This window comes from Anas acuta, chromosome 9 (assembly GCF_963932015.1).
Source record: "Anas acuta chromosome 9, bAnaAcu1.1, whole genome shotgun sequence".
NCBI classification, from domain to species: Eukaryota; Metazoa; Chordata; class Aves; order Anseriformes; family Anatidae; genus Anas; species Anas acuta.
The window spans coordinates 23,428,521-23,453,831 of NC_088987.1; the positions used below are offsets into that span (position 1 = coordinate 23,428,521).

Genomic DNA, 25,311 nt, shown 5'->3' on the forward strand with positions numbered 1-25,311 from the left:
GGGAGCACTTTGGCACAGAAAAGAGTAATCTGCAGCTGCTGGGTGTGCCCCAACCTGTGTGACAGGACAAAAACAGAAGACAGCATCAAAGCAAGCAAGGCATGAGACTGGAGAGAGGGAAGTGGCAGGAGAGCAGGAGCCAGCATCATGCAGGCACTGCTGCCTGCTGCCGGGCACAAAGACTTCTCCAGGGCCTTTCCCGTATTCGGTGAACACAACAAGGAGGGCAAGGTTAAAGGTCAGATGGAGGAACCCGTAATATACAGGAAAAATGGGTAGGTGAAGTGAAGAGGGACATAGGTCTGTAGGGAGAAAAGCAGGATGGGGATACAAGCCCAGGTGCAGGGCATGGTACAGAAGAAGCCAAATTCAGCCAAGTGTTAAAAATCCTTTCAGCAAAGATGCTGCTGCATGCAAGTGCTGAGAGTTATTCCACCCCACCGCAATACCAGCTTCTTGGGAAATATTCTGCTTCCTGCTGTGATAAAACAAAGCCCTTAAAAATCCACAACTATGAAGATTCCATTAAAAATAAAAAAAACTTGCACTGCCTATCTATACCCCCTGATCACCCAGCTGCATGTGTGACGATGCTCACATTGCCTTGTTTTCTTACAAGTTTAAAGAACTTCTGTTTCCTCACAATTTAATTCATGTGAAACGTTTTGTTCTCAGACCCTGTGTACTTTGAGTTTGCTCTGGCTGGGTTCCTCCATCCTGTTGCCAAGCTTATGCGATTCCAATCAGCAGGATTGCTGCCCAAACAAAACACAGTCCCAGATACAAACACCCTCCGAACTGCAGGGAACTTCAGAGCCAGATGAGAATTTCATGACTGATCCTCTAACATCTCTCTACACTCAGCCAAACTAAACCCCCCGACCTCAGCAAATCTGAATACCTAGGATATTCAGCGACCATGCTCCCCATTTAGCTGTAAACGCTAAAAAACTTAAGTCCCAGTATAGAGATCCACACCGGAGTAATAGAATCAGTATCTCAGAACACCAGTAAGCAGGAAAATAAAATTAGAAATCCTTAAAGTGTCAGTGAAGGAAGTAAAATAAACCATAGTACTACAATAGCTTTTTTGATATATATATATATATATATATATATATATATATATTTTTTTTTTTTTTTTTAACATTACAGCAACATGAACATTCCCAGTCCATTATTTCAGTGGAAATTAGGCATGTGGACTGAAGGTGTACAACTAACTACATCTAGTTGGATTTGGGCTCTGACAGTTTATTGTTTTACTGATAAGTGTAAAATAGGTTTTGCAATGTGTTGCTATGCTCAGAAGTCAAAGAAAACCAGCCTGGGAAACACGGCCCCCATGCACAGCACTAAAGGAAATTAAAGTCATCCTCTTTATCTGCTGTTCATCTTCTCATCACCAGAGCAGCAGTACCGCAGTACCTCTCCAAGAGCACTGTGACCACATGCAAGCCTTGATTTTTAGCTAGATTACATTTCCAAAAGTACCAGTATGCCAGAATTTCTCCATGCAAACCCAAGTATTTATCAGGCCCTGTACTTTTCAGCCCAAATGGGAACCAGAACACAGGCCCAGGAGAAGACTAAAGGTGTTTTTTGTTGGTTTGTTGTTCTTTTTCAAGGTAAAAAAAGGAAACGAAAGAGCGGATAGAATTAAATAGGAACTGACAAGAAAGGAAAGAACAAAATAGGACGTGCAGCGGCATAGATATGTCAAGTTCATTCACTTTGATTTTGAGCTTGACCCCTTAGCTGCTTTCCAACATACTTTTCCCCTAACATGAGTTTCCAGGAGAGGTATTATTTGGTATAGTTGGCCCAATATTAAAACAATGGAAACCTGCAGCATGAAGGTGGTTGTTGCTTTTTCAATTTGCTCTTGGAGGCTTTCCAATAATTTCTGTGTCAGAGGATGCTTTAAAACATTCTTTCTCCTCACTCTGAGCCTGGCAGAGCATCTTGTACAATACTTGCCAGACAGCCACTGCATTCCCCAACACAGGTCTTTCAAAAACAACAACAACAAAAGAAGCATTTCAGTCACTTTCACTCATCTCCTTCGCTTTTTGCAATAAATCAATGACTTGTTAGGCAGTTCTGTAGTTCACTCATCTCCCTCTTGCCTTTCTGGGACTCGCTTCCTGAGACAGGGCTAAGGACTGGATGACAGAGGTGTCTGCTCCAAACAGGGAATTTGCTCTGATTTATTTGTTAGGTACATGCATGTTTGCTAACACTGTGCAGAAAAAAGTGTCCAAATTCTTGCCAAAATTATCAGATAAATATGAACCAAATTAACTTTTGTAACAGGTCTATTAATTCTTGTATTTACGGCTATGAGATAGTGATACAATCTTAATGACATAATACAATGGTAATCCACTCCTTTCTCCAAAGCTGCCCATTTTATCACTGACTCCTGGTTACTCTTTGATTCTGTTTTAGAGAAATGACTTTTGTCCCCAGTCCCCAGACTAAAGCCTGGCATTCCCAAAGGTCTCAGAATAGGGGTCCTCCTGCTTCCCAGGGATGTAAGCCATCTCCAGGTGAACAGATCTGCTCCTTCAGCAAGTCACCCTCCTTTTTGGAAAGCCTCTGTCATGTGCATCCCTCCAGCCTTGCAGCAGACAAAGGAAGAAGCTTGATGGCTTTAGCCTCCCCTCTCTCCACACATCCCCACGAGTGCCATCAGGACATGCTCCAGGGCATACCCAGAGGAACCACGTCTGACCAGCACTGCTGTCCCATCACACACATACACGTCCTCTCTGGCCAGCCCTACACTCACAGGCCTTTCATCTCTGCACTATTAATCCTTCTCACTACCATCAGCAAATTATTCATCAGGGAGGCCCCTCTAGAAGGATTCACGGCGATACAAACCTTTGGGGCTGAAGATCCAGAATACAGATAAAACTCGGGTCCCACTGCAGCGCAAATGCATAACCCCTGTCCCCAGGAGATTTCACACAGGAGGTCTTCTCACTTCTTAAAGCCATGAATAAGAGCACACCAGAGAGCCTATGTCAGGAGTAAGGGAGTCTACAGAAAATGATCAAAAATACCCTTCCACAAAGTGTCTCATTAATTCAGCAAAGCTTTAGAGTTGGATAATTGACAGCATTTGCACCAAGAAACCTTCACAAAAGGAAATCAAACCAACTCATTTACATTCCTGTTTCTCCTGCAACTACCTTACTGGTTGAGTTAAGCCAAAACAGACAGATGCAACATTATTCTGCTTTTTGCAGCACAAAATCATTCAAGTGAAGTGGCTGAGAGTGGCACTCCCCCTGCCTGGTGCCGACCCATGGCAGCCACGGGCTCCGGATGGAAAGGCTGGATCTGCATGGCGTTTTCAAGGTTTTCCAGAAGTAATTAATGTTTGCTGATGTTTCCACTTTTCTGATTTTCAAAGGCCATGTCCTTAGTGCTTGATGAGAAGGGAGATTAAGCTCCTGAGTCTCCCAATTTAAGCACCCAAATCCAGAGATACTCAGAAACTCCAGCTTCCCTGTAAAACCTCGGTTTCTTCTTTAATTGCCAAAGTTCAGATATTTTTGCAGAAGCCTAACTAAACCCTCTGCTTAGTATTAAGTTTCAAAATGCTAGTGATTATACTTATATACATGTCTACAGTTCTTAGGACAACAACAACAAAAAAAAAAAAGACTACAGAAAAGAAATAAAATATGCACCAAGAGATTCAACCAAAAGCCCTTACCCCCCCAAGGCATGGTTAATATACTATCTGCAAATACATATGGGACCAATTAAACAGAGCTAACTCCTCACAAAGGCACTGCAGCGTCACTCTGGAGGAATCCACAATTGATTAAACAAACTCCAGTAATTCCATTCTGGAAACACGTACTCATTCACAGCTAAATCCCAGACTTTAGGAATCCCGTATGCCATGCAAAAACTATCCCTGCTTCCACAGAAATACAGGGCAAAACAGATACAAAGTGCAACAGGACCTGCACCAGACCCCTTTTTGCTTCTGCTTTACTTGTGCTACTGTGTTTACCTACAGGTAGCATTACTCCTGTTTTGTACAGCAGTAGCTACACGTTGCTATTTCAGACCTGTAATTCAGCATCACCAATGCAATGAAGCACATTGACTGATGGAAATATTTAATTGTTTAATATTTAATATTTAGCTACATTAAATGTAAGAGTGCAAAACTATCCCAATGTTCCCCTCCAGCAAGACTGGCATAATTTAAGACCTCAGGCCTGCATAAAGGCCGTCGTTCAACCTCTTACATTGGGAAGACAGATTCCTCTTTTTCTGGGAAGTATACTCTCACTTTTGCCCAGTCTGCTCCAAGTTTTGACTGACACAGCAATGACTGGCAAGTTTTCCATGCAGAAAACATCTGCAAAATAAACAACCCTGCACATCGGCAGACAAGCAGAATAGGAAAATTGTTCTTCTCAGCACATCCCCGTCTTTTCTCACCCCACCCCTACAACTGATGGTTACCTTAAACATGATCCTTTCTCAGCCACCTTAGAACTAAAATTTTATTTTGTATCCAAAAAAAGCCAACTTTGAGAGTGTGGGTTCACCTTCAAGCAGTGAAGTTGCAGGAGACACGGGAACGTAATTGAGCGAGGTTCATTTTCCTTTTTAAATGTTTCCTGGTGCAAACCCTGCCAATTATCACAAACAAAACTTTAACGCAATTCAGGCTTGTGGGAAATGAAATAATACAGAACATCAACAACCAAGGAAAAGGGCCTGGGCTTTTAAACCTCTGAGCTTGCCTAGATGCAGATTTAACATACGCTCCTGTAATGTAAGGCGATGGAAGTATTCCGAATGCCCAAGACACTTCCAGTCTCCAATGTACGTGTGCTGGGCAGCTAGTTAAACAGATGTGAAAGAACCAGGAAAATTAAAATAAATGAATTGCCTGCCCAGCATTTCCCTACTGCCTTCTTCCTTTGCCCCATTCAATTTAACTTACAGGCATTACTGATGCAGTTATTCCAGCATCCCTCAAAATGCACAGCGCTGTAATTCTACGGGAGATGTTAACAAGGTGGCTTTTATCAAACTCAGTGCATCTGAAATCTAAATTATTTACCCTGAAAGAGAAGGGAGGGAAAGAATTTAGGTGCCTCTGATAAAATATTGAAGTTTTGAATCTTGTGAGTACCAATTAGTCATTCCTCTGGAAAAAAAAAAAAAAAAAAAAAAAAAAAAAAAAAAAAAAAGGACATTTATTTTAATCAAAAAAGACATGTATTTGGCTGAAAAAAGCAAACTCTGATGTAAAATGTTTGAGCAGCTTTACATACTCAGTCCTCTATAATTATAACAAGGTTGCTAAAAATTCCATTTTCACAAACACCACTGCCACAAATAAATAATTGCCAAAATAAATCCAGTAGATTGCCATGCAGAAATGTGTCTTCTACAGCTTAACTTGTGATAATGTTTTTTATAGCCTGTCTCTCTGCTCAGATTTGCAGCTTTTATTTGCATTCTGACCACAAAGCCCAAGGGTTATCAATCACAGAATCCACTTTTTCTTGTATTTGCAATTCTTCATGCTGCAGCCCTACTTTTGAACTGCGCTTATCTAAGCTATTTGCATGTATAATGGACATACAGCTCCTTCAAAAAAAATCTCTGGGCCAAACTGATAAGCGATGTCAATGACGGCAATCTGGAGAAAAGAAAAATATATATAAAGCTGATTCTGGCCATTTACTGATACAGCAGTAATCAGGTAGGCAGCAGATACGATGCAGATGGATGCACGCACACGGGGATTCAATGGGAACCTTCACATTGCTTCTGTGTGAGTCAGCCCCAGTTCTGCCATGGGAGAAGAATCCACATGGGGCTTTTGAAGGGACTCCTGAAAGTTTCCCATCCTCTGCCACAAACATTTCTAGGAAGAGTAACTGCCTAGCTCATAGCATCTGCTACAGCTGCCTACTGTTGGAAAGGGAAGATCATTTGCGCAGCACTTGAAGCAAACACCAGCTAGTATCATGAGGTCCAGCTCCTCTGACCAAGTGCCATCAGCAGAAGAGAACCTCAATGCAGAGCTTGTCAGATAAGCTGTACGGCACACAGAGAATAACACAACAGCTATGCAGGACCTCACCTCCATGCACTGCCAGCTGATTTTGCATTGCAACTGCCGGGATCCCCAAGACTGTCCACTACAAAGCTTTCTCTGCCTACATGCTGTTCAAGAACATGCAGCACTCAGTGCCCCGGGCAGGCACAGAATAAGGTTTTGCCTTCAGTCTGCACTTGGGAAAGTCAGCAGAAGGTCAGAGCCCAGTGCTTGAGATGGATATTTCTCTTCCTGAGGGCTGATCCCAAGCTAGATGTCTGAGGATTGTCTTCGTGCATTCCAAGTTTTACCTTTATTTAAAGGAAAGTCTGTGAGTGTTGGTGCTGTTGGAGTTACTTAGGAGACCACCACAACTAAAGCATTGTCATTCCAAATAAATAAATAAACAAATACATCTACGTCAATTCAGTCCGGAAGCAAATCTTGAAACAGAAAAACCCAGAAGTGGAAAGTCTGGGTGAGCTGTTAGTCACAGTCACGGATTTTGAGGGGGCACTTGAACTCCACATCACTCAATCACCACCAGTTCCCCTCCAACATACTGACCTTTAACCCAACTACATTATCTTGAGGCTTAGGAGAATTCCGGAGTGGAACGTATCCTTGTTTGATTTTTATTTTATTTCAGATCCCAGGTTCTCTGTCTAGAACAGATTTTCAGATGACATTAGAAAAGCCTCAGAAATAACATCAGTAAAGATTTGCATGCACAGCTATTTGCACAAGGCAAATCTACAGTTTTACAAGACAATCAGATAGATAAACATCTGTCTGCTCCATTCTGAGCAGCTGATGAGTGCAGGGGACCTTTGATCATTCGACAAAGCCTGTTCCCTCCTGGGTGCAATCCAGCAACCACCATAACAGAAATGTTTCAAGTTTTGTTTTTCAACATCTTTAAGTGCTGGTTGGGTATCATAAGCATCTCAGTGTCATCCACGCTACAAAGGGCACAACAGGGAAATCAGAGGTTGAAGAGCTACATCATCTCCCCACAGAAACACGAACACAAACTAAAAGTTTTCTGTTCAAGGCAGGCGAGCATATGCAGTGCTTATCCATAAGGAATGGCAACAGCTTTGGACTGTTTCATGATGAAAAAGCTAAACAACAAGTATATCTGCTGAAACACTGATTTTTAAAAATAATTATTTGTAGAAATAAAGATTAGGTACCACCTGATGACCATGGTATTCCATGCAGTGCTCCATCCCTTGTATAAATAGGGAACCAGCTTCAACCCGCACATGAAACCAGGCTGTGGCTGTAATCTATTTTCCCTGTAGCATCTGTGGAAAAGTGATTAGTTCCAACTCCTGCCCTATGACATGAGCATTTCCACTTTCATGTTTTATCACCACTGCAGTTAGAAATTAACAGGCTCTGGTGACTACCATTGATATTCCCAAGCCAACAGAACAAAGATGTTCCTGAAGCAGATTTGGGATTGCCTTTTCCGCTTACACAGTAGACAAATCACAAATGCAGTTTACTGTTATGCTGCCAGTATTTAATAGTGTTTAATGGTGCGGTATGGGTCTGAGCGAGGGCAGGGCACAAGCATCCCTATGGAGAACAATTAGTGCATCGGCTCCACCACAGCCTCTCTCCGTGCCCTCCTCCCTTCCTGTGCACTGCTGCACTGGAGAACGGGAGCAAAATGATGCTTGCAGGCTGAATATTTGCTGAATTACCAGCTCAGACCAGACAATTCCATCAGCAGCTCCGGCCGCCTGCCCCAGGCCGTGTAAAGCACTCCTGGGTGTCACTGCCTGTACTGGGTTAGGCTGCAGCCAGCCTGGCTGCCCACCACGGCTGCTTCATCATCCTCAGCTGTCACGGAGGAGGGTATCTCCCATTTATTCGGATGTGTATACGCACACACAGCAGAAGGAGCGAGCAATGCTCAGCTCATTTTCCTCTGGCCCATTCGGTTTGGAAGAGATCCTTCTCCATTTCAGTGCCTGATGTGTTCTGGCCTCAGCCGCTTTTCCATTTGGCACACAATCAAACCGTATTTAGAGGAAACCCAATTCTTCTATAAAAGTTGCATCTCAATAAATTGTGTCTTACCTCTCTTCCCTACCCTTGTTCTAAGGGGGAGAGGACTGCAGTTCTCCCAAAGCTGTTCCCATTTGAACATTGCTTTCCATGTCCACCTTTCAACTCTCAAAACTGCAGTCAGTAAGAAAAAAGGCACAGCAAAGAAGCGAAGCTGTCTTCCCGTATTATAGTCACGTAATAATCATAAGCAATTTCTCAGAGAAGTCCTCCAGGCACAGTTTTAATGTTAAAGCAATTCTTGCTCCATTTTAACCATCCGGTGATACAGAGCTGATAGCCCAGCTCATTAAAAAGTACAAGATGCCATTTCAAGAAATGCCATAATTTCTTGGGCAGAGTTTAGACACGCTCCACAGAGCAGCCCGGCTGTTCAACCCCAGCACTCAAGCCCCTAGGCTTTGGGCTCAGGTGCCCATAATTTCACTGGGAAATTCAGGTGGTTCTTCTGCTAAACCAGGTGCTACACCCAAGTGAGACACTGCAGACCCACTGTACATTACCCATCTCCAGCAACTCTGCAAACATCACACTGCTCTGCTTAAGGCCTTTTATTTTTTTTTTTTTTTGAGGAAGAAGGAAAAAAAAAAAAACAGCTATTTTTAAAATAAAGCCTACTAGAAGGAGATTAACTATCCTTAAAAAATACTTGACAGCCTCTTTGCATGTTATTGAGTGGCCCATACATATGGCAGATGAGTGCAGTAGAAGATGATAATGCATAATGATAAATAAACACTTCTGTTTAAAATCCATAAGCCTACTTATGACTAGCTTGAGACATACAAGTATCTACAGCTTACTCAGTTCAAGAATCCTCTGCTTTCAAAATGTCCATTCAGCAGCCCTGCCAGATATTGTTTCACAATACTACAGGCTCACTTATTCATAAACAAATCATTAACATTCTTGACATAAATCCATAGTGTACAACAAATCCCAGCTATGATAATGTTTTACTACATTTGCTGTGCCCATCATGAATGGGAGTTCTGTGTTCACCAAAAAAAAAAAAAAAAAAAAAAAAAGCCTCAACAAATAAAAGGCAAATTATTCGCTGCGAGAAAACCGCCAGGGTGAAATGCCTATGCACAAATTACAAACTAATTATCAAGTCTATATAGTAATAAACCTTGTGTTCAGTTAGTGAACCTGGATGTCACAATTTATGCAAGAAATCTTCCTGCTAGGACTGTAATAACTAAAACCCCGATAGTTAAATATGGAATGGCAGACTTTTAGAGTTTTCTCAGCTGCAAGGAAAACCTTTTACACGTTCCCATTCCTCCAAACACAGGCACAAAAACCATCCGAAAAGATCCATCCGAATCCCTCCAGCATTCACGCATTGCTATGGGTTTATTTACAGCTCTGTACCAGAGGTTTTCAGCCAAGCCCTGAAATGATCATGGGCCATTTTTATATGCATACATCAAAGCTTAAATTAGACTAATTAAAATGAACGGAATAGCTTAGTGAACTCGTCAGGACTAGGCTGCTGCTTCTCGCTGAACAGCCTCTGCATAGATGGCAGCACAGAGCAATGCTTTCAGTCGGGGCTTCCCCAGCAAGAGTCTACACATGGTCCAAAACCACAGCCACCACAGCAGCATCCCCATGGGGCGAGAGGGGCAGGGGTCCGAGGGATGGGATTTCCCGAGCAAGGCCAGTCTGCAGCACCTCCAGGGACCAGCCAAGTGGTCTGTCACCAGCAAAACCTCAGTGATCATGGAGTTAAATCCTCTACCATGTCCCCCAATTCGCTAACGCCTTCTGCACCTTATTTAAAGAATTAAACGCCTTCCTTAATGGCCATGTTTAAATAATTAGGAAAGATACTGGGAGATGGTTAAACTTTCCATTGATGCTCTTGGCAGATGAAAAGTACACTCGGAAGAACTGGATTTCTCTGTGGATTGATAAACAAAACGCAGACTGCTTTCTGTGTCGGCTGCCAGCTCAGCCCAATAAATAAAAGATGTTTTCAATTCCGGAAGAGATACATGTGCACCGAATGATTTAATATTTAGCAAATGCTATCCCGCAAGAAGTTAGACTTCACTTAGTGCTCAGAGCACAGCCCTTTCGGCACAGGCGGCTGCTTACTCGCAGTAAGTAAGAATATGCGCATGGCTGAAATGAGAGCTTTGTTATTTCTATAAAAGCGTGCAAGTATTTACTGTTACACTGCAGCACTTACTAGCAGCATGGCCCCTCTTGTTATTATTTTGATTGACATGGCTTTTCCATTTCCAGCTCAGTTTAGCTCCAGTTTTGTGATAAGGTAACGGCAGGGCACTCACGTGTTGATACCCAGGGCACGGCTAGCTCGCAGTCTTCAGGCCTGAGCTGCTGGGCGACAGTCTGCAGCTCAGGAGAGCAAATTTACAGGATATATTTACGGGTTTCGCTCTGTCTGTACCCAGCCTTCAAAACCATTTCAAACCTACTTTTGCCAAAAACCAACCAAGGTTATCTAGCCTAGCTTTTGGTACCACAGAGGTGACTAACCTTAACGGCTCTTCAACCCCAGATCTCTTGAAGTTGTAACACATCTGCTAGTACAGAAACAGTCAGGAATGAGAGAGTGCAAGCGATGAATAAAATTAAGAAACTCGTTTGCCTCCACGTTTCTGAGCATCCCAGAATCACCAGTTTAGACTTTGCTTGCAACACTAACAGACACAAAAAAAAAAAAAAAAAAAAAAAAAAAAAAACATAATTTAAGGCAGAAAATTACACACAATCAAATGAGGCTCCAGAGAAGTCCCCAACTACGAGGGTCAGGTTGAAGCGATACACGACTTGAAAGAAGGCAAGCAGCTCCGCCAGGGATCAGCAGGGAAGGTGGACAAGGACCGAGGCAGTCATTTGCAGCATGACAGCACTGCAGAGTGGCAGCAGAACGGACAGGCTGCGTGAAGCAAAGCCCAGCCCCTCTGTTCAAAACCTGAGTGCACCTGAGGACATGTGTGTTTGCTGCCTTCGATTTCCTATTTTCTGGAAAAAGCAATATTGCAAATCCCAACTTTCCTCTGCTGACTGGAGACAGCACAAAAAACCTGCACTGTGCAAACCCACAGCCACACATCTCCTAGCACTCCTGCCAGCTGTTCACTAACCCAGCTCAGAAACTAAAAGAAACGACACTTTAGCTTCACAAAGCAAAAGGCAAAAACAATACCTGTCTGCTCTGGCTGGGCTCACCTCACCCATTTATCTCCTTCAATATGCCAGTGCTAAGTCTTGCACTGATCTAGTTCTCAAAAAAAAAAAACAAACAAAAACATGAACTACCAAAAGCCAGCCAGCCAAGCCACAAGCCTCAGGCCCCTGCTCCAGCAGCAAGGCTGTCTGCATTTTACCAGCGATCTCAGCCAGGAGCAGAGCCAAGCCTGAATCTTCAGATTACCCTTTGCAAAATCTCAGGACTGGTGCTACCAAAAGAAAAAAGATCAAGCAGGTTGACTCAGATTGTTATTTCTGTACCTATGTTTATTAACTCTGGATACATAAAAGAGAGGAAAGCTTAAGCAGTGCTAGAAAAACACACATTGATGTTAACCACAATGGCAAACTAAAAGTATGCACCGAACCTTTCCTTCAGCCAGGAAATACTTTCAAGCTGTTTCTTTTACAGCTAGTCACTGGGTAGGAAATGCTTTTTAGACAGAAAAATATTTTCTTTTCCAGAAGACTCCATAAAATCCCCGCGCAGAGTGCATTCGGATGAGAATTAGTTACTTGTTTACTGCAGTAGTTCAATACACAGCTAGACCCAAACATCGACTAAACAACTTATTTCCTCTGGTAAGTTAAGAGTGGCCTCTCTTAATGGTCAACACAAACAAAACAGTTTGATTTTAAGGAAAAGAAGAGGCCAAGCACTGGCAACACATCTGCTGACTGTAAAAAGCTGAATGGCAACATCAGAGCGCACAGGAGGATCTCCCTCATGTACCTTCCCTTTTTTTCTACATGAAGATATTCCAGAATAAAATGTTACCAAATGCAATGAAATTGAGATGTTCTAATATATGAAAATAATGTCCTAAGCCCTGAGCTATTAATTCTGAAGTGCTGTGGGCTGTAGCTTATCATTATCATCTAGAAGCGAGGGATGGTTGTAACAGCCAATTTCATTTCTCCCCAGTGACTGAATCATGTGCTAGCTAAATCATTTATTAATGTCAAAGGCTGACATTTTTCAATTAAGATAATGAGATTCTGGAGGCTCTGGCCATCTGAACCCTGTTTGTGCACACTCGTTTGGCAATTAAAAAGAAAAAAAGGAAGCAGCCTGATAAACTGATTTTACTTAAAGTGAGTACTAAATACTAACAATTTAGCATTAATCCTAACACATATCTACAGCTACGTTCTGGGAATAAATATTTATACTTGTAACCACATAGTGTTAGGGGTTAACATGAGGTTAACGAGATATTAATCAAAACATAGACAGAAATTGGAACTGCCTGAAATCATCTCGCCCCCCATTGCAGCTCCTCTAGTGAGGACCAAGCCTTTGTCCATCCAGCACCTCAGCAGACAGACAAACAGCATTTCAGCATTGCATGAAAGTTAAACCAAATCAGGTCATAGAAATAACGTGGTACCAGACAAGCTGGTCCAGATGTTACCAAGATCTGCCCAGACTCCACGTGCTCAGCTTATTTTTACACTTATTTTTACACACTTCGTGCCACGACACTGTCAGCTCCCACACACATCCATCAGGGTGGGCAAGAACTGGTGGCACACAGTGACACAGAGCTCACAGCTTCCCCTTTCAGACACGAGTCCATCCCCAGATTCTCCTCTGAAGCCCACAGGAGTTTTTCCAAGCCCAATTCCCCATGTGCCATGCACTGTCCGGCCAGCCCCTGCTCAGCTGGAGGCCCACTGGACTTCAGCATCCCCATACACCACTGACAAGAGGGATGAGGTAGGCCAAAGGCTGTGATACCAACGGCCAAGCATCGCCAATCACCCAGGCAAAGCGAGCTGCCTCAAAGAGTCGCCAGAGCCGCTCCACACTGGGGCACCACCACTGCGCAGCGTAAAGGCTCCAGCGCGCAGCTGCCCCTTGGCGCTGCCAGCACTGGCACCGCAATGACCTTTCAGCAGGAAAAACTGATTATGCTGAGGAGGTGATGACATGCTTAAAAGCCATTCCTCCATCCCCAGGGAAGGATAACAGACGGCCAAGCTGTGCGGTGTCACTGCTCCCATTGTAGTCCCCAGCGAGGTGCCTGCAGCCCTGCTCCCTCCCCAGTGTGCCAATCCCATGGGTCAGATTCAAGCTGGCACTTAAAGGAAGCCCTCACCTGCTCCACTAGCTGGATAGCACTAACAAAAGAATTCATATCTATAACACAGCTGTACTGCTGCCTGCTGATGCCTACTAACTGGTGTGCTACAAAGATGCCAAGCTATTTTTCTGGAAACTATTATGCAGCCATAACCACCCCGCTGCCTATAGCTCTGGAGCACGCTTGCAGTGATTAACAATGATCAGCTTCGTTATCTGGCTCTTCAAACTCCCAGCTCCCCTTCGCTATCTGTATGGGAAGTCACGTATAACGCTGTAAGGCCTCGGACATTTTTGAAAGCAGATGTTTCAGTCTGATTTTGTTCAGGTATATGTTGAGTTATCAACATATACCTGGCCTCAGGAGGCCAGATTTAAAAACTTCCCAGAAAGCATTTTAAAATAAAATATAAATTAATTAATTAAATTTTAAAAGCACTGGATAGCTTTTGGAATAATAAAGAAGAATATGACATCACTTTCCTATTGTGCTACATATGGATTTGAGAATAAGAAAATGTTGGAAATGATGTTTTTCCCAGGGTAAGACAGACTGCTCTCTAATTTCAACTCTGTAAGGACAGCTGCTGGGTAAGAAACATTTTTTGTTGCTCCTGATAAATGCTGGGGAAAAAAAAAAAAATGGAGTAGGCATTTTAAACCCTTTGAAGAAACAAACGTTAATTTTTTTTGCGAAAACATGAAAATAAGAAAAGGAATCAGAGAGACTGTATTCACAAACAAGAAATACGCTTTTCAACCAAAATCTCGAAAACATCTGTTGAAGCCAGGCCACAGCCCACGGACAGCTGGAGGCTGCAGCAGGGGGTGGCCGTGGGCACTGCAGGGCCGCAGGTCGGTGGCCAAGAGCCTGGGATGCTCCCAGCCTGTGCCTGGGGACCCAGCATGGCACCCATGGGCCCCCTTCACACATTCCCCTTACCCTCACAAAGGGAAGGAGCCGTGTGACCACCAGGTTTATTAATGCTTCCATAAACATTTTGCAAAGTGCTTTTCTCCTCCACCCCAAAGCACGCGGGCTCCCGGCTCGCAGCGTGACACAGCCGTTCCGGTTGGATACGTAACAGCCCCTTGTCCAAACAGCGAGGGCTCAGTCAAGAATGACCTCAGTAACAACACGTTCCAAACAGAGTAACACAGAAACGTTCAGTCTGGCTCGCTTAGACATTAAATCTTTTCACAGTCACATGTATCTGCTTAAAAATAAAGAAAAAAAAAATCAGGTAAAATTCGGACACTCCCAAATACACATGAGGTTTCTTCAGAACAAAAGAAACCCTGAGCAGCTCCACTGACATTAGCAATAGCACTTAGATTAATACCAACTTACCAAGATCAGAATTTGGACCAAAAGAGATCTGCATATAGATAGACAGGAGCAAAGTTTATCCCCACGTGAACAAAGTGACATCTATTTAGACATTAATGGTGTCTGAAATGTCTGAAATTCTCTAGCTTGGTATAACATCAGTGATTTAAATGCCAAACCACATTCACTTCATTTATCTTGGAAAGCTTCACATACACGTAAGAAAACCCTCAAAGCATAACACAGAAACTGAAGGTCAGCCTGTTGCTTTCAGAGACGGCATAGTAAACTGCAGAACAAACCAGTTACGGACATTGCCACAGTTAATGCTGCTCACCGCACATGGATATTTTTCTAATGTCATGTAAGCAGCCACAAATAACTCCTGCTGTTGAGAAATAAAAATCCTAAATTGAAAAGACAACATAACAGCCCTCTGAAAAATCATTTAACAATATTTGTGTTTCTCGTAGCCAGTCAGAACCAAGTCATGCCAGTGCAAGGTTTTGGCAGACAGGGCTCTGGGCCACAGCCCCCTCTGTTCCCCAGCTGCTGACAGCTCCCCACCAAAGGGACATCCTGCTGCCCCCACATCTCTATAAGGCACTTCACATTAGTCCAAAGCCTCTCTTGTTGATGTTTTGCTGACAAACATCCCTAGATATGTTCACCTACCCACACCCCACTGCCCCACTCCAACCTGCTGCAGCCCTGTCCTGGGCTCACAAAACCAGAGGGAGCCTGTCCGGCCATGGGGTGAAATCCCTCAGCTGCAGCAGTGGGACGGCTCTTTCCAGGAGAAGAGCTCTCTAACTCATTTCAGCTGTTGCTTGCAACTCACGATCTCTTCAGATATGACTCTCCTTAGTCAGATGAGCTCCACTGCTTGTGCCCAAAACTTGTCAGCATCTCAGTCATAAGAAGGATGTGGGAGAGTGACTTCAGGGAAGAAACAATTAAACAGTGACTAATTAAAACTTTAGTGAATACTGTCCCGAAGTGCCAGGGCTTCTCCTTATCCTTGATTATGAAAGTAAGTTGTCTCAGTCCAAGGCTTGCTCTGTCCCCCGGAAAGGCTGACCCTCACCTCTCCAGACCCTGCAGTGAGCCCAGCATTTCTGATGGGGTTGTCTCCTGTACCAGGCTGCCCAGTCACCACTGGACAGATACCAGGAAATGGCTCGAACTCTGTCCTTGGCAGTAGAGGAGGAAAATAAAAACCCCACGCCTCTGTCCTGGGGTTACTCCTTGGAAGTGTGCATCCCATGACCAAGCCAGAAGCTGTAGGACTCCTTAAGAGAGGCACAGGGAGCCATGTGTGACCTCAGAGCTACCAGAAAGAACATGCTGAAGACTGCCATGATGATCTGCAGTAAAAGGCAACAGCTGGACCACCTTGGCCCCTGCAACCTTTAGAAATGTGCAAATCCTCCTTCTGCATGAATTCTTGATTTTAGAGGTACAAGATTAAAACGTGTAACATTTTTGAAAGGCAACATCCCAGCACCAAGCTTCTGGACTCTAAACACAAAATCAAGCAAAACACCCACTTTCTAGCTGGTCTGCTCCTGTGATTTTTCCAGTGAATTTTACAGGGATTAAATTCTCTCCTTCCTAGGCTCACACTTACCTTCTTCCTCCACCCTGCCCAGTCTACATCAGCCAAACAGCAGAGAGACACATATTTTGGTGACTGCAGACATGATCCTCTGCCAGCCATGGAATAAACACATTTCTCCTTAGAAAGTGATGGTGCTGCAAGGAAACAGTTGGATGCTGACATCCAGAAGAAACTCAAGGTACCAGCCAGAAGAAGCAGTGGCAGTGAGAGTGCAGGCTGAACACAAGACATGGCTGCACTTCAGGGAACACTGTTTGATGGGTTTGGTGCTTGCTTTGCAGCTCCTTTTTGCAAGAAACACCAAAGCTGTGTTCACTGTCAAGGTTTGCTCAAACACACAGTTTTTCAACAAAGGCTCAATGGCCCCTTTCAGCCAAACTGTTGAGAAGACCACTGTGAAATTTTCAGAATATCCTTCCTTCTGATTCTAACCCAAACAACAAAGCCCAGCTGTGAAAACTGAAGCCTGCACAGATCCACACTGCACAGCCTCCTCCTGGAAAGCACTGGGACAAGATTCAAGCCTCTACAATTTTTGTTGATTCAAAGTTATAGTCAGGCACGGAATATTCCTGCGGACTATAAAAAACAAAAAACAAAACACTGAGGAAAAATAAAACACCTCACGTTAAAATTGATTTACTGTCATTCAACAGTGCTGGAACTGGCAACACGGAAAGCAACATGGACACTGTAGAGTATGCAAGCCTGGAAAGCATCACAGAAACAGCTCACTTTACACTCCACATGTACATCCAAGTGCTTCTGTGTTGGGGCTCACCTCTACCTTAAAATATCTACGTATGAGAAATGTGCCAAATTGCCTGGTACCCCACAGTAATACTGCCTGTGTCCCCTCACACACAACCCCATGAAAACTTCACTCAGCCCACCAGACATTTTGAAAGCCCTAATTGCCAAGCACCACACCACCAAAATCTGTTCTCCAGGCCTTGCTTTGACTCCTCCCTGACAGCTTTCTGAAGGATGAAAGAAATTCTCTGCTGCCTTCTGCCGAAATGCTGCGTGGGGATGCAGGGAGGAGGCTTGTTCCAGGCCTCGACCCCCAGGCAGCTCAGGGAGCTACAGGCAGGGCTTCCAAAAAGAACTTTTCTGGTCAAAAACTGGGAAAAAAAAAAAATCCAGATGGAAAAGCTAAAAATTGGAAAAAGATTCTATTTTTAAAAGTCTCAAATCGGGGAAAAAAAAAAAAAAAAAAAGATTAAAACCCTGTTTTTGAAACCTTATGTTTTCATTGTTTGTCTTGGTGTGCTCCAGCTCCGCACCAGAGCTGCAAGAACCAGCACACCCAGACACAACCCTCCTGGTGGCAGTCTTGTTTCCAGCAGAAGGCAACACTGGAAATTTGAGAAAAATGTCTCTTAACATAACACTAGAAATCAAATTCAGCATATTAACTTGGACTGGTCAGGTTTGATAAATAACAGTAGAATTTTTGTTTTTCTGTTTTAATCAGAGAGACTAGAGGGAGTGATTTTCCCCCCAAGGAAAACCCCTGTTTTCAGGTCAGTATCATCATCAGCTCAGAAAGCGAGCATTAAACCTGACAGCAGGAAAGCTCATCTCCAGCTACCCGAAAGCCACCAAGCGAGTAAGATACACTATGCAGAGCCTCCTCCTGCAGCCACACAGAGAGGAAAGGTTGCATCTGCCCACACCTTTTTTCTCTCAGCACCACAGCCCACTCTCAGGAAGAAGTTCCACAGTGTGGAGAAATGCTTCTTTTAAATGAGGCCATACAAGATTTCTGGATCCATGTAACAGCACGGTAGGTGGGATTGCTGCCCTGCCCTGAAGCCCAGTCAGGCCCATGAAGGTCAGTACAGACCCCAGTGGAGCTTGGACTAGCTCCCATTGCAAGATCTTCAGGGCAGCTACTCCCCCGGTGGGACCAGACTTCTGAACACCACTTCTGTACAGGCGCTGAACGAGTGGTCATGTTTTCAGAAGAGCTCAGTCCACCAGGTAAAAAGCTCTCTGGAAAAGTCTGGCCCCAAATGGAGGCTCTGAATATTTGGAAACTTACTCCAGGGTCATTCTGAACGCTTGACACGAAACGTATGGAATATCCATCTCTGAAACCCAGAGGGAGCCTGGAGCGGGAAGAAAGAAGCGGCCACAAATCTGAGCTCCAGGACATTTAATTAACTTTCTATCTGTTCACAGTGTTCCTGGCAATTCCCATCAAATATATCTGGAGAAAATATTTTCACATGAGGAGACGTTTGAAAGCCATCTGGAATGGCACAGATCCAGTGCCACGAAGGGGCACAGCACAAGATTGCTGGTGACTTCGGTGCCACGGCTCCGAGATACCTGCACTCACAGCTCAGGAAGCCCATCAGGGATCCAGGTCACACGCAGGGCTGTTAAGGCTGCCTGGAAGCAGGGTCAGCCATTAACCAGCAAGAGCAGAGTGGGACAGCCAAAGAAGTCCTGGGGCCTATCCCAGACCTCAACCCCTCACTTAAGGCCCTTAAGTGAACAAAGGCAGCAAACAGTGGGAATGGCAAAATTTTTAAGCTTCTGAATTTGCACGGGGACTGTTGTCAACAATAATTGGTTCATCAGGAAAGGAGCTACCATTTAAACACAGCCAGTGAAAACAGGCATGGAGGTTCTTCAAAACAACCAACACTTCAGAAGCCGATGCTGAACTGCTAAGATAGGGGTCACTGTAACAAAATCAACTTAATCCCTCTGAGACTGTACAATTTTGTTGGAGTGCTATCATTAAAATAGATATCAAGTATCAGAATAACACAACTTTAAAAAAAAAAAAAAAAGATTCCCCCAAAGACTTTATGCATCAAGATTTGTATTTGCTACCCCGCATTTTCAGTATTTCAGCAAGAAAAACAAGTCATGAAAGGTCACATTAGGTCTTTTCACAGACACTTTACCCACACAATCACCCACATTTAAAATCTTTGCTCAAAAATTTTTATGCACTTAATCAAGAAGAGCCCGGCAGACTAACGCTGCTGTCACCTGCAACTTTCCAGCTATTATTTGAAGTGCAAGTTCAATTATTATACATGAAAGCATTGCGGAAAAGAAAGCAAGTATCAAACATCGCTTGAAGGGACTTTTCAGTTCCACATCCACAAGCACCCAGGCCAGGCTCTCATCCTGCTTGTGCAGCACGCCGGACGGCAGGCAGAACCACCACCACCCCAACCCAGGCACAAAGCCCCTGCAGCCAGAGGCTCCGCTGCCCAGCTGAAGGCCTGCCCGCTGCACACACGACCACCCATAGAAGGTGATGGCAATGCTGCTATGGACTGTGCTACTGGCTGCCATCAGGGAACAAAACAAAACAAAACAAAACAAAACAAAAAAAGCAGGCAGGTAAAATCCTGAACTATTTAGACTGAATGCTTTGGGCTTTGACTGACTTTCCTCAAGGAAATCATTGCTTTTTTTTTTAATTATTTATTTTTATTTGTCTTGGTCATCAAACAGGCTGTCAGCTTCATAAACTGAAACTGGTAGTACACTATAAATGAACCCCTAAGATCACTTCCCAGAGGGCTTTTCACAAACCGAGTCACTGATTTTGATTTTCTTTTGGTCATAGAATGCTTCCCAAAATTAGCATTTTTCCAGAGCCATTCATTTTCTACAAAGAATAAATAACGTAAAAAAAGGCTCTGCCCAGGCTAAGTGGTGCCAGATGAGCTTGGTGCAATTCACTGAGCTTTGTTTGAAAGATCTCTGACTGCTGCAAAGTCGTAGTAGCAAACTGGCATAAAAACTTTGATGCCTTGAAAAATATCCTGTAGCTATATAATGCCAAAACACTGTGCTGTGAGACGTCCCGGATGTTTGCATCCACATGACTTCAGCTTAAATTTCAAATACTTTTCACTTTTTCCTTCTGACATAATATTTAATAAAACCAGAGTTCAGTAGTAGTATCACTCCCGCTATACATGTCTTGCAGCAGTTTCTGTCTAGACAGCTGTTTGTATGCTTTACACTTGCAATCTGTTTGTGTTGGTTTTAAGCAGGAGTTATTCCATATGCTGTTAAAAATGTGAAGAACACTGCTTCAACTGACTGCACAGCGCATTTTCAGTAGACGTGCATCGGAACACCACAAATATAATATCAAGGTGAGAAGCTGATTTGAAAGCACCGACAGCACCACATTACACCTCACAGATACAAACGTTGCCGTAAAACCAGTGGCAGAGACTCACACACCACAACCCAATTACCTTGAAGCCATCACATGTGCCACTTTGCTCAAAGCTGGCTTTTCTTCATATTCCATATATTCATATATTCCAGTTTCCATATTGCTGACACAGGAAAGGTGTTTGATGTTTACCCTAGGTGGTAGGGGATATTTTCTGAGTACTGGAAAGCCCCGTGCAGCGTACCGCACAGGTGTGGGGACTCTGGCTGCCTTCCAGTAGCGCGGGGCAGAAATCAAGGGACTGATTAGCCAGAGGCGACCACTTGCCCTAGAAAAGCATCCAAAAGGCAGAGATGCAACGCGGAATGATGGCAGCAGGCACCACCACTTCTCAAAGGCCACCAGTGGAACCACGCACAGGACAGAAGCAAGAGCTATTTCCACAATGAGAGCTCGGCACAGCTCCGCTCAGGGACACTCGAGGTTACAGCACCGCCGCATCCCCTACTCCTGAAGGAAATGTATTTGGACACAGCGATCCTCTGCCCACACGTGCTAGGAGAAGCAGGAAGACTTATAAACAGGGCTTACGGACAGCCTGAACTCGGAAACTATGCACCCTCAGGGATTTATTATCTAGAAACAATGTCTGGCATCAAGCTTCCAGGAAAATTTAGGTTTCAAAGCAAATACCAGTCATCTCACAGACAGGCAAATGGAACTGCACTAAGACCTTGGTTGTTTTCAAAAACCACTTCAGAGCCCTCACGGGAGCAACACTGTGGCCAGCAGCTCCGAAATCCCAGCTGCGACCCTCGCGTCCCAAACCAGACGCAGAGGGTACATTTGGAATTAATTTTAAATACGGATTTCAGAAGAGTTTTGGCTTTATTTCAACCAGTGCCATCACAGCAAACATCAAGCCAAAAATCAGGCGGCACTGCCTGCGACTACCAACAAACGCTGCCACAAATGGCATGATCAGACCCATGCACAGAGGGCACAGGGCGCCCACAGCTGGAGCCCAGTGATCACAACCAGCGGACCAGTGCTTATATATGTGCTGCACCTCCCAGCGAGGACTCCAACAGAGGCAGGGCACGCACAAGTCCTCTGCTTTCACCAGCATTTAGTTGAACACAAACGAGAAGTGCTGCCGCAAAAATTAGAACAGAAAAAGTTTTCAAAAGAGACACAAAGATCATCCCTTCTACACTGAGCATGAAAAATGCTCTTGCCTGTATTACCTGTAAAATCACAGCCTTCTTACATACCACACCAGAGCGGCTGGTCCCTATGATATACTTGAGCAGTGTCCTAGCCCTGCAGTGTCCCACAGAAGTAACAGCCCCACAGACTTTAGGGAAAATGCACGCAGCTGAGATATTGCTATAGGTAAAAGAATGGCGGAAGGGGAAGGGGAAGAAACAAAGAAAAAGTGGTATTGCATTTTCAAGGAAATTCCAGAAACCTAGATATTTACGTTTCTCTTGCTTATTCTTCTACTCCATTTAATTCCATTGGGAACTACACTGGGAGTCTGCTGGGATTTTTGTACACGCACAGCCAAGGCCAAAAACTTCAGCACAAACTGTGAAACTTGACAGGACGGAGCACATTTGGAACAACAGCAGCTTTTACGTGAACAGCCAAAGAGCAGGAACATGCAGCCCTGTTGCACACCAGGTGGGACTAAGGAAAGGAGACCCACAAGCAGTAGACAACCACTGCACCCTTCCCAGAAGGAGGCAGGTGTCTGCACGCTGCCACGAGTGTGCCCTTCTCAGCTAACCACACACCGCTGTCCTCAGCAAGGAGGGCAGGGCTGACCCAGGACAGCAGGCAGCCACTTCCAAAGTCGGCTCACAGTCTCTTACTAAACCAGGCCAAAAGAAATATGCAGAAAGATGAAAATATTTTCACTGCCGTTTTACTTAGCACAGGGCTACAGCACGGACTAATAACAGACCTGCACTTTGGCACAGCTGGAAACTGACGCAAGATGCATCTGAGTCACAGTGACACCACATACAACTCGCGAAAGCCCAGCTCCATGCTCTCTGCACCCATCCATCAGCTTGAAGGAGAGCCTACAAAAGACAGAGCTGGAACCTGCCATACACATCCCCCAAACACTGCTGCATCTTGGCATGACTGGCACGTAACTGCAGAGCATGTGAACAGAGACCACAGGACATCATCGACTCTACCCAGTGCCCCAGTAGCCAAAGCCTCCCCTGCTGCAGCCCAAACCCCATGCCCAGCACCCTCCCACCCACACCACGGGGAAACACCAGGGACGAGGTGGGGCCCCCCTCGCGGTACCCTGGTGGCACCGAGATTTGTTTCACAGCAGCTGGGTGGCAGGAGACAGGGAGCCTGGGGACAAGGAGAAGGACACAGGACACCTGAAACTGGATTAAGATGTTGACATGGAAAGAAGGGAAAAAACACGTATTTATTGCTTTGCACAGGCTCCCTGTGGGAGGGCCAGGCAGCGCTGCCAGCAGCTCTGGCCAGGCTGGTGAGGCACAACGTGTGGTGGTTCTTGGAGACAAACACAGAGATCAGGCTACTTAGAAATGACCACATCTCAATTTTATTTTTTTTTAATAAAGTTGGGAATATTAGATAATCTATTGCCAACGCAACTCTGGCTTGTGTGTGTACACCTTAGAATCCAACTTTTAATTAGGTGATTGCATCCCAGTGACTCAGAGCAGCCTTTCTCCTTGGTGGTGCTCACTGCACTCATTTTGCCTGTTGTTCACTATGTTTTTATTTAACCTCATGTAAACACAGAACTATTAATGGCTTCTTGAAGTTCTTTCAAAGCTTTCCCCTTCTCATTCCAGTAACTAGCACAAGTCAAAATGTCATTTAATTTGGGAGGTTTGGATCCCTCTGGCTTGTTTTTGACAGCACCTACAGCTCTTAATACGCTTCCCCAGCAACTCCCAGTAGCAAGAACCACAGTTACAGACTCAGCATCTTGGGAGACTCAGGATGCCCGGAGGCTCCAGCTAGAGGCAACCAACAGTAAGTTGCACAAGATCAGTGACCACTGCTGAGCGGTTCGGGGCTCCTGGCTGCCTCCCACGAGCACAGCCTCCCCTACACCTCAATCCCACTGCAACAGGTAAGCGAGGTGCATGTCCCCTCCTCATGCAGCCCAGGTTCCCGGCAGCACATGGTCTTCCCCATGCGCTCCAAGGGAGAGATGCCTGCATGGGCACGGGACACGATAACTTCATCCCTGCGGGCTGTCGCGGACTGCAGCGGGACGCACACGCCCGAGGAAGCTGAATAAGGTTACACTCACAACTTTCCTCTGAACAGCATAAGCACTTGATTCTAATTAGCCTTTCACGCACTCCTAGGCAGCATCACCCACTTGTTACATTAGTATCTTAGCTTTAAACCGAAATCCAAGAACGGGACACATCCATACCACCCAGACCTGCACACCGCTGCTAAGCTCAGCCTTCCCCTTCTCCTCCCCTCCCTCCGCTGCTCTTTGTGCCAAGTGCTGGGTGCAGCCTCAGGTCCTTCCCCCACAGCATCCCGGGGGCACATGCCCTGCCAGGGGCACGGTCCCACCGGAGTGCAGGTGGAAGAGGTGCCTCAGCCTCGGTACCGGGCCCAGGATCACCATAACACAGGTGGTCTCACTGCTTGCCTTTGGTACCCACAGGTTTCTGGCTCATGCAGAGGAAACAAACAAATAATAATGCGTTTACATAATAATATTACATAAGGTTCATAATATTTACACCGTAAGAATTTACACAATAATATTTGTCCTGGAACCCACAAACTATTGTTCCAACCAACTACAAAGCAAGCTCCTGGTCCTAGAGCAAAGCACTCCTTTTGGAGAAAAATAACTGTTCCTGCTCCTGGCTGGGGGGATTCACGCTCAAAGATCTGCTCTGCGTGGCTTTAGTATCAACTCAACCCAAACCTCTGAATTTTCTGCTTGATGGTATCAAAGCAAACTCTCAATTTCAATTGCAAAAGCCACAAAAACCTTTAACTGGCAGCCAGCTAAGCCAGACCGCCGGTTCTTGCTTAAAATGCCCGCTCCTCTCTCAGCAGACACTTGCTCTGGAAACTAACGAAGTCGACACAGCGGAGCTACAAAGTGAGTTGGATTTCTTCTCGCCGCCTGCCTGGCTCAGATTTCACCCTGATTTTATTTACATGCAAATCTGCATAAAAGCATACATTAAAGAAAAAAAAAAAAAACGCAGAGAAGCGGGGCCAGCACCCCTGCCGAGCGGGGCCGGAGCTCGCCGACCCTTCGGGACCCGCACACTCGGCGGTGCCACCCGGCCCCGGGGCACCCCCGCTCCCCCGGGACCCCGCTGCAGCCCCGGGGCCGCGCTCCCCGCGCCCCAGCCCCTCGGACCCGCAGCGGGCACCGGGCGCGGGGCAGCCCCGCCGCACCCCCCTGCCCCGTCCCCAGCCTCTCCGGGCCGGGGGCGAAGTTGCAGCTGCGAGTCCCGCTGCCGCGGGCGGGGGATGCTCCGCCGGCCCCGCCGCCTACCTGCAGGCGCTCCGTGGCCGGCTGCCACATGGTGCCGCGGCGGCGGGAGGCGCTGCCGAGCGCGCTGGGTCCGGGCGGGCGCGCACAGCTCCGCTCGGCTCCGCTCCGCGCCCCGCTCCCCGCTCCCCTCCGCTCCGCTCCGCGCCCCGCTCCGCCCCG

The 25,311-nt window shown here is 45.4% G+C and overlaps 1 protein-coding gene across 1 annotated transcript in view; it reads right to left on the reverse strand.

Annotated features, from left to right (window-relative positions):
* The window catches only part of PID1 (phosphotyrosine interaction domain containing 1), an 83,583-nt gene extending 58,272 nt beyond the window's left edge, over nucleotides 1-25,311 (reverse strand). Inside the window, exon 1 of the mRNA XM_068691517.1 lies at nucleotides 25,153-25,311. Coding sequence (XP_068547618.1) covers nucleotides 25,153-25,182 — 30 coding nt within the window. The 5' untranslated portion in view covers nucleotides 25,183-25,311. The remainder of the gene's footprint in view (nucleotides 1-25,152) is intronic.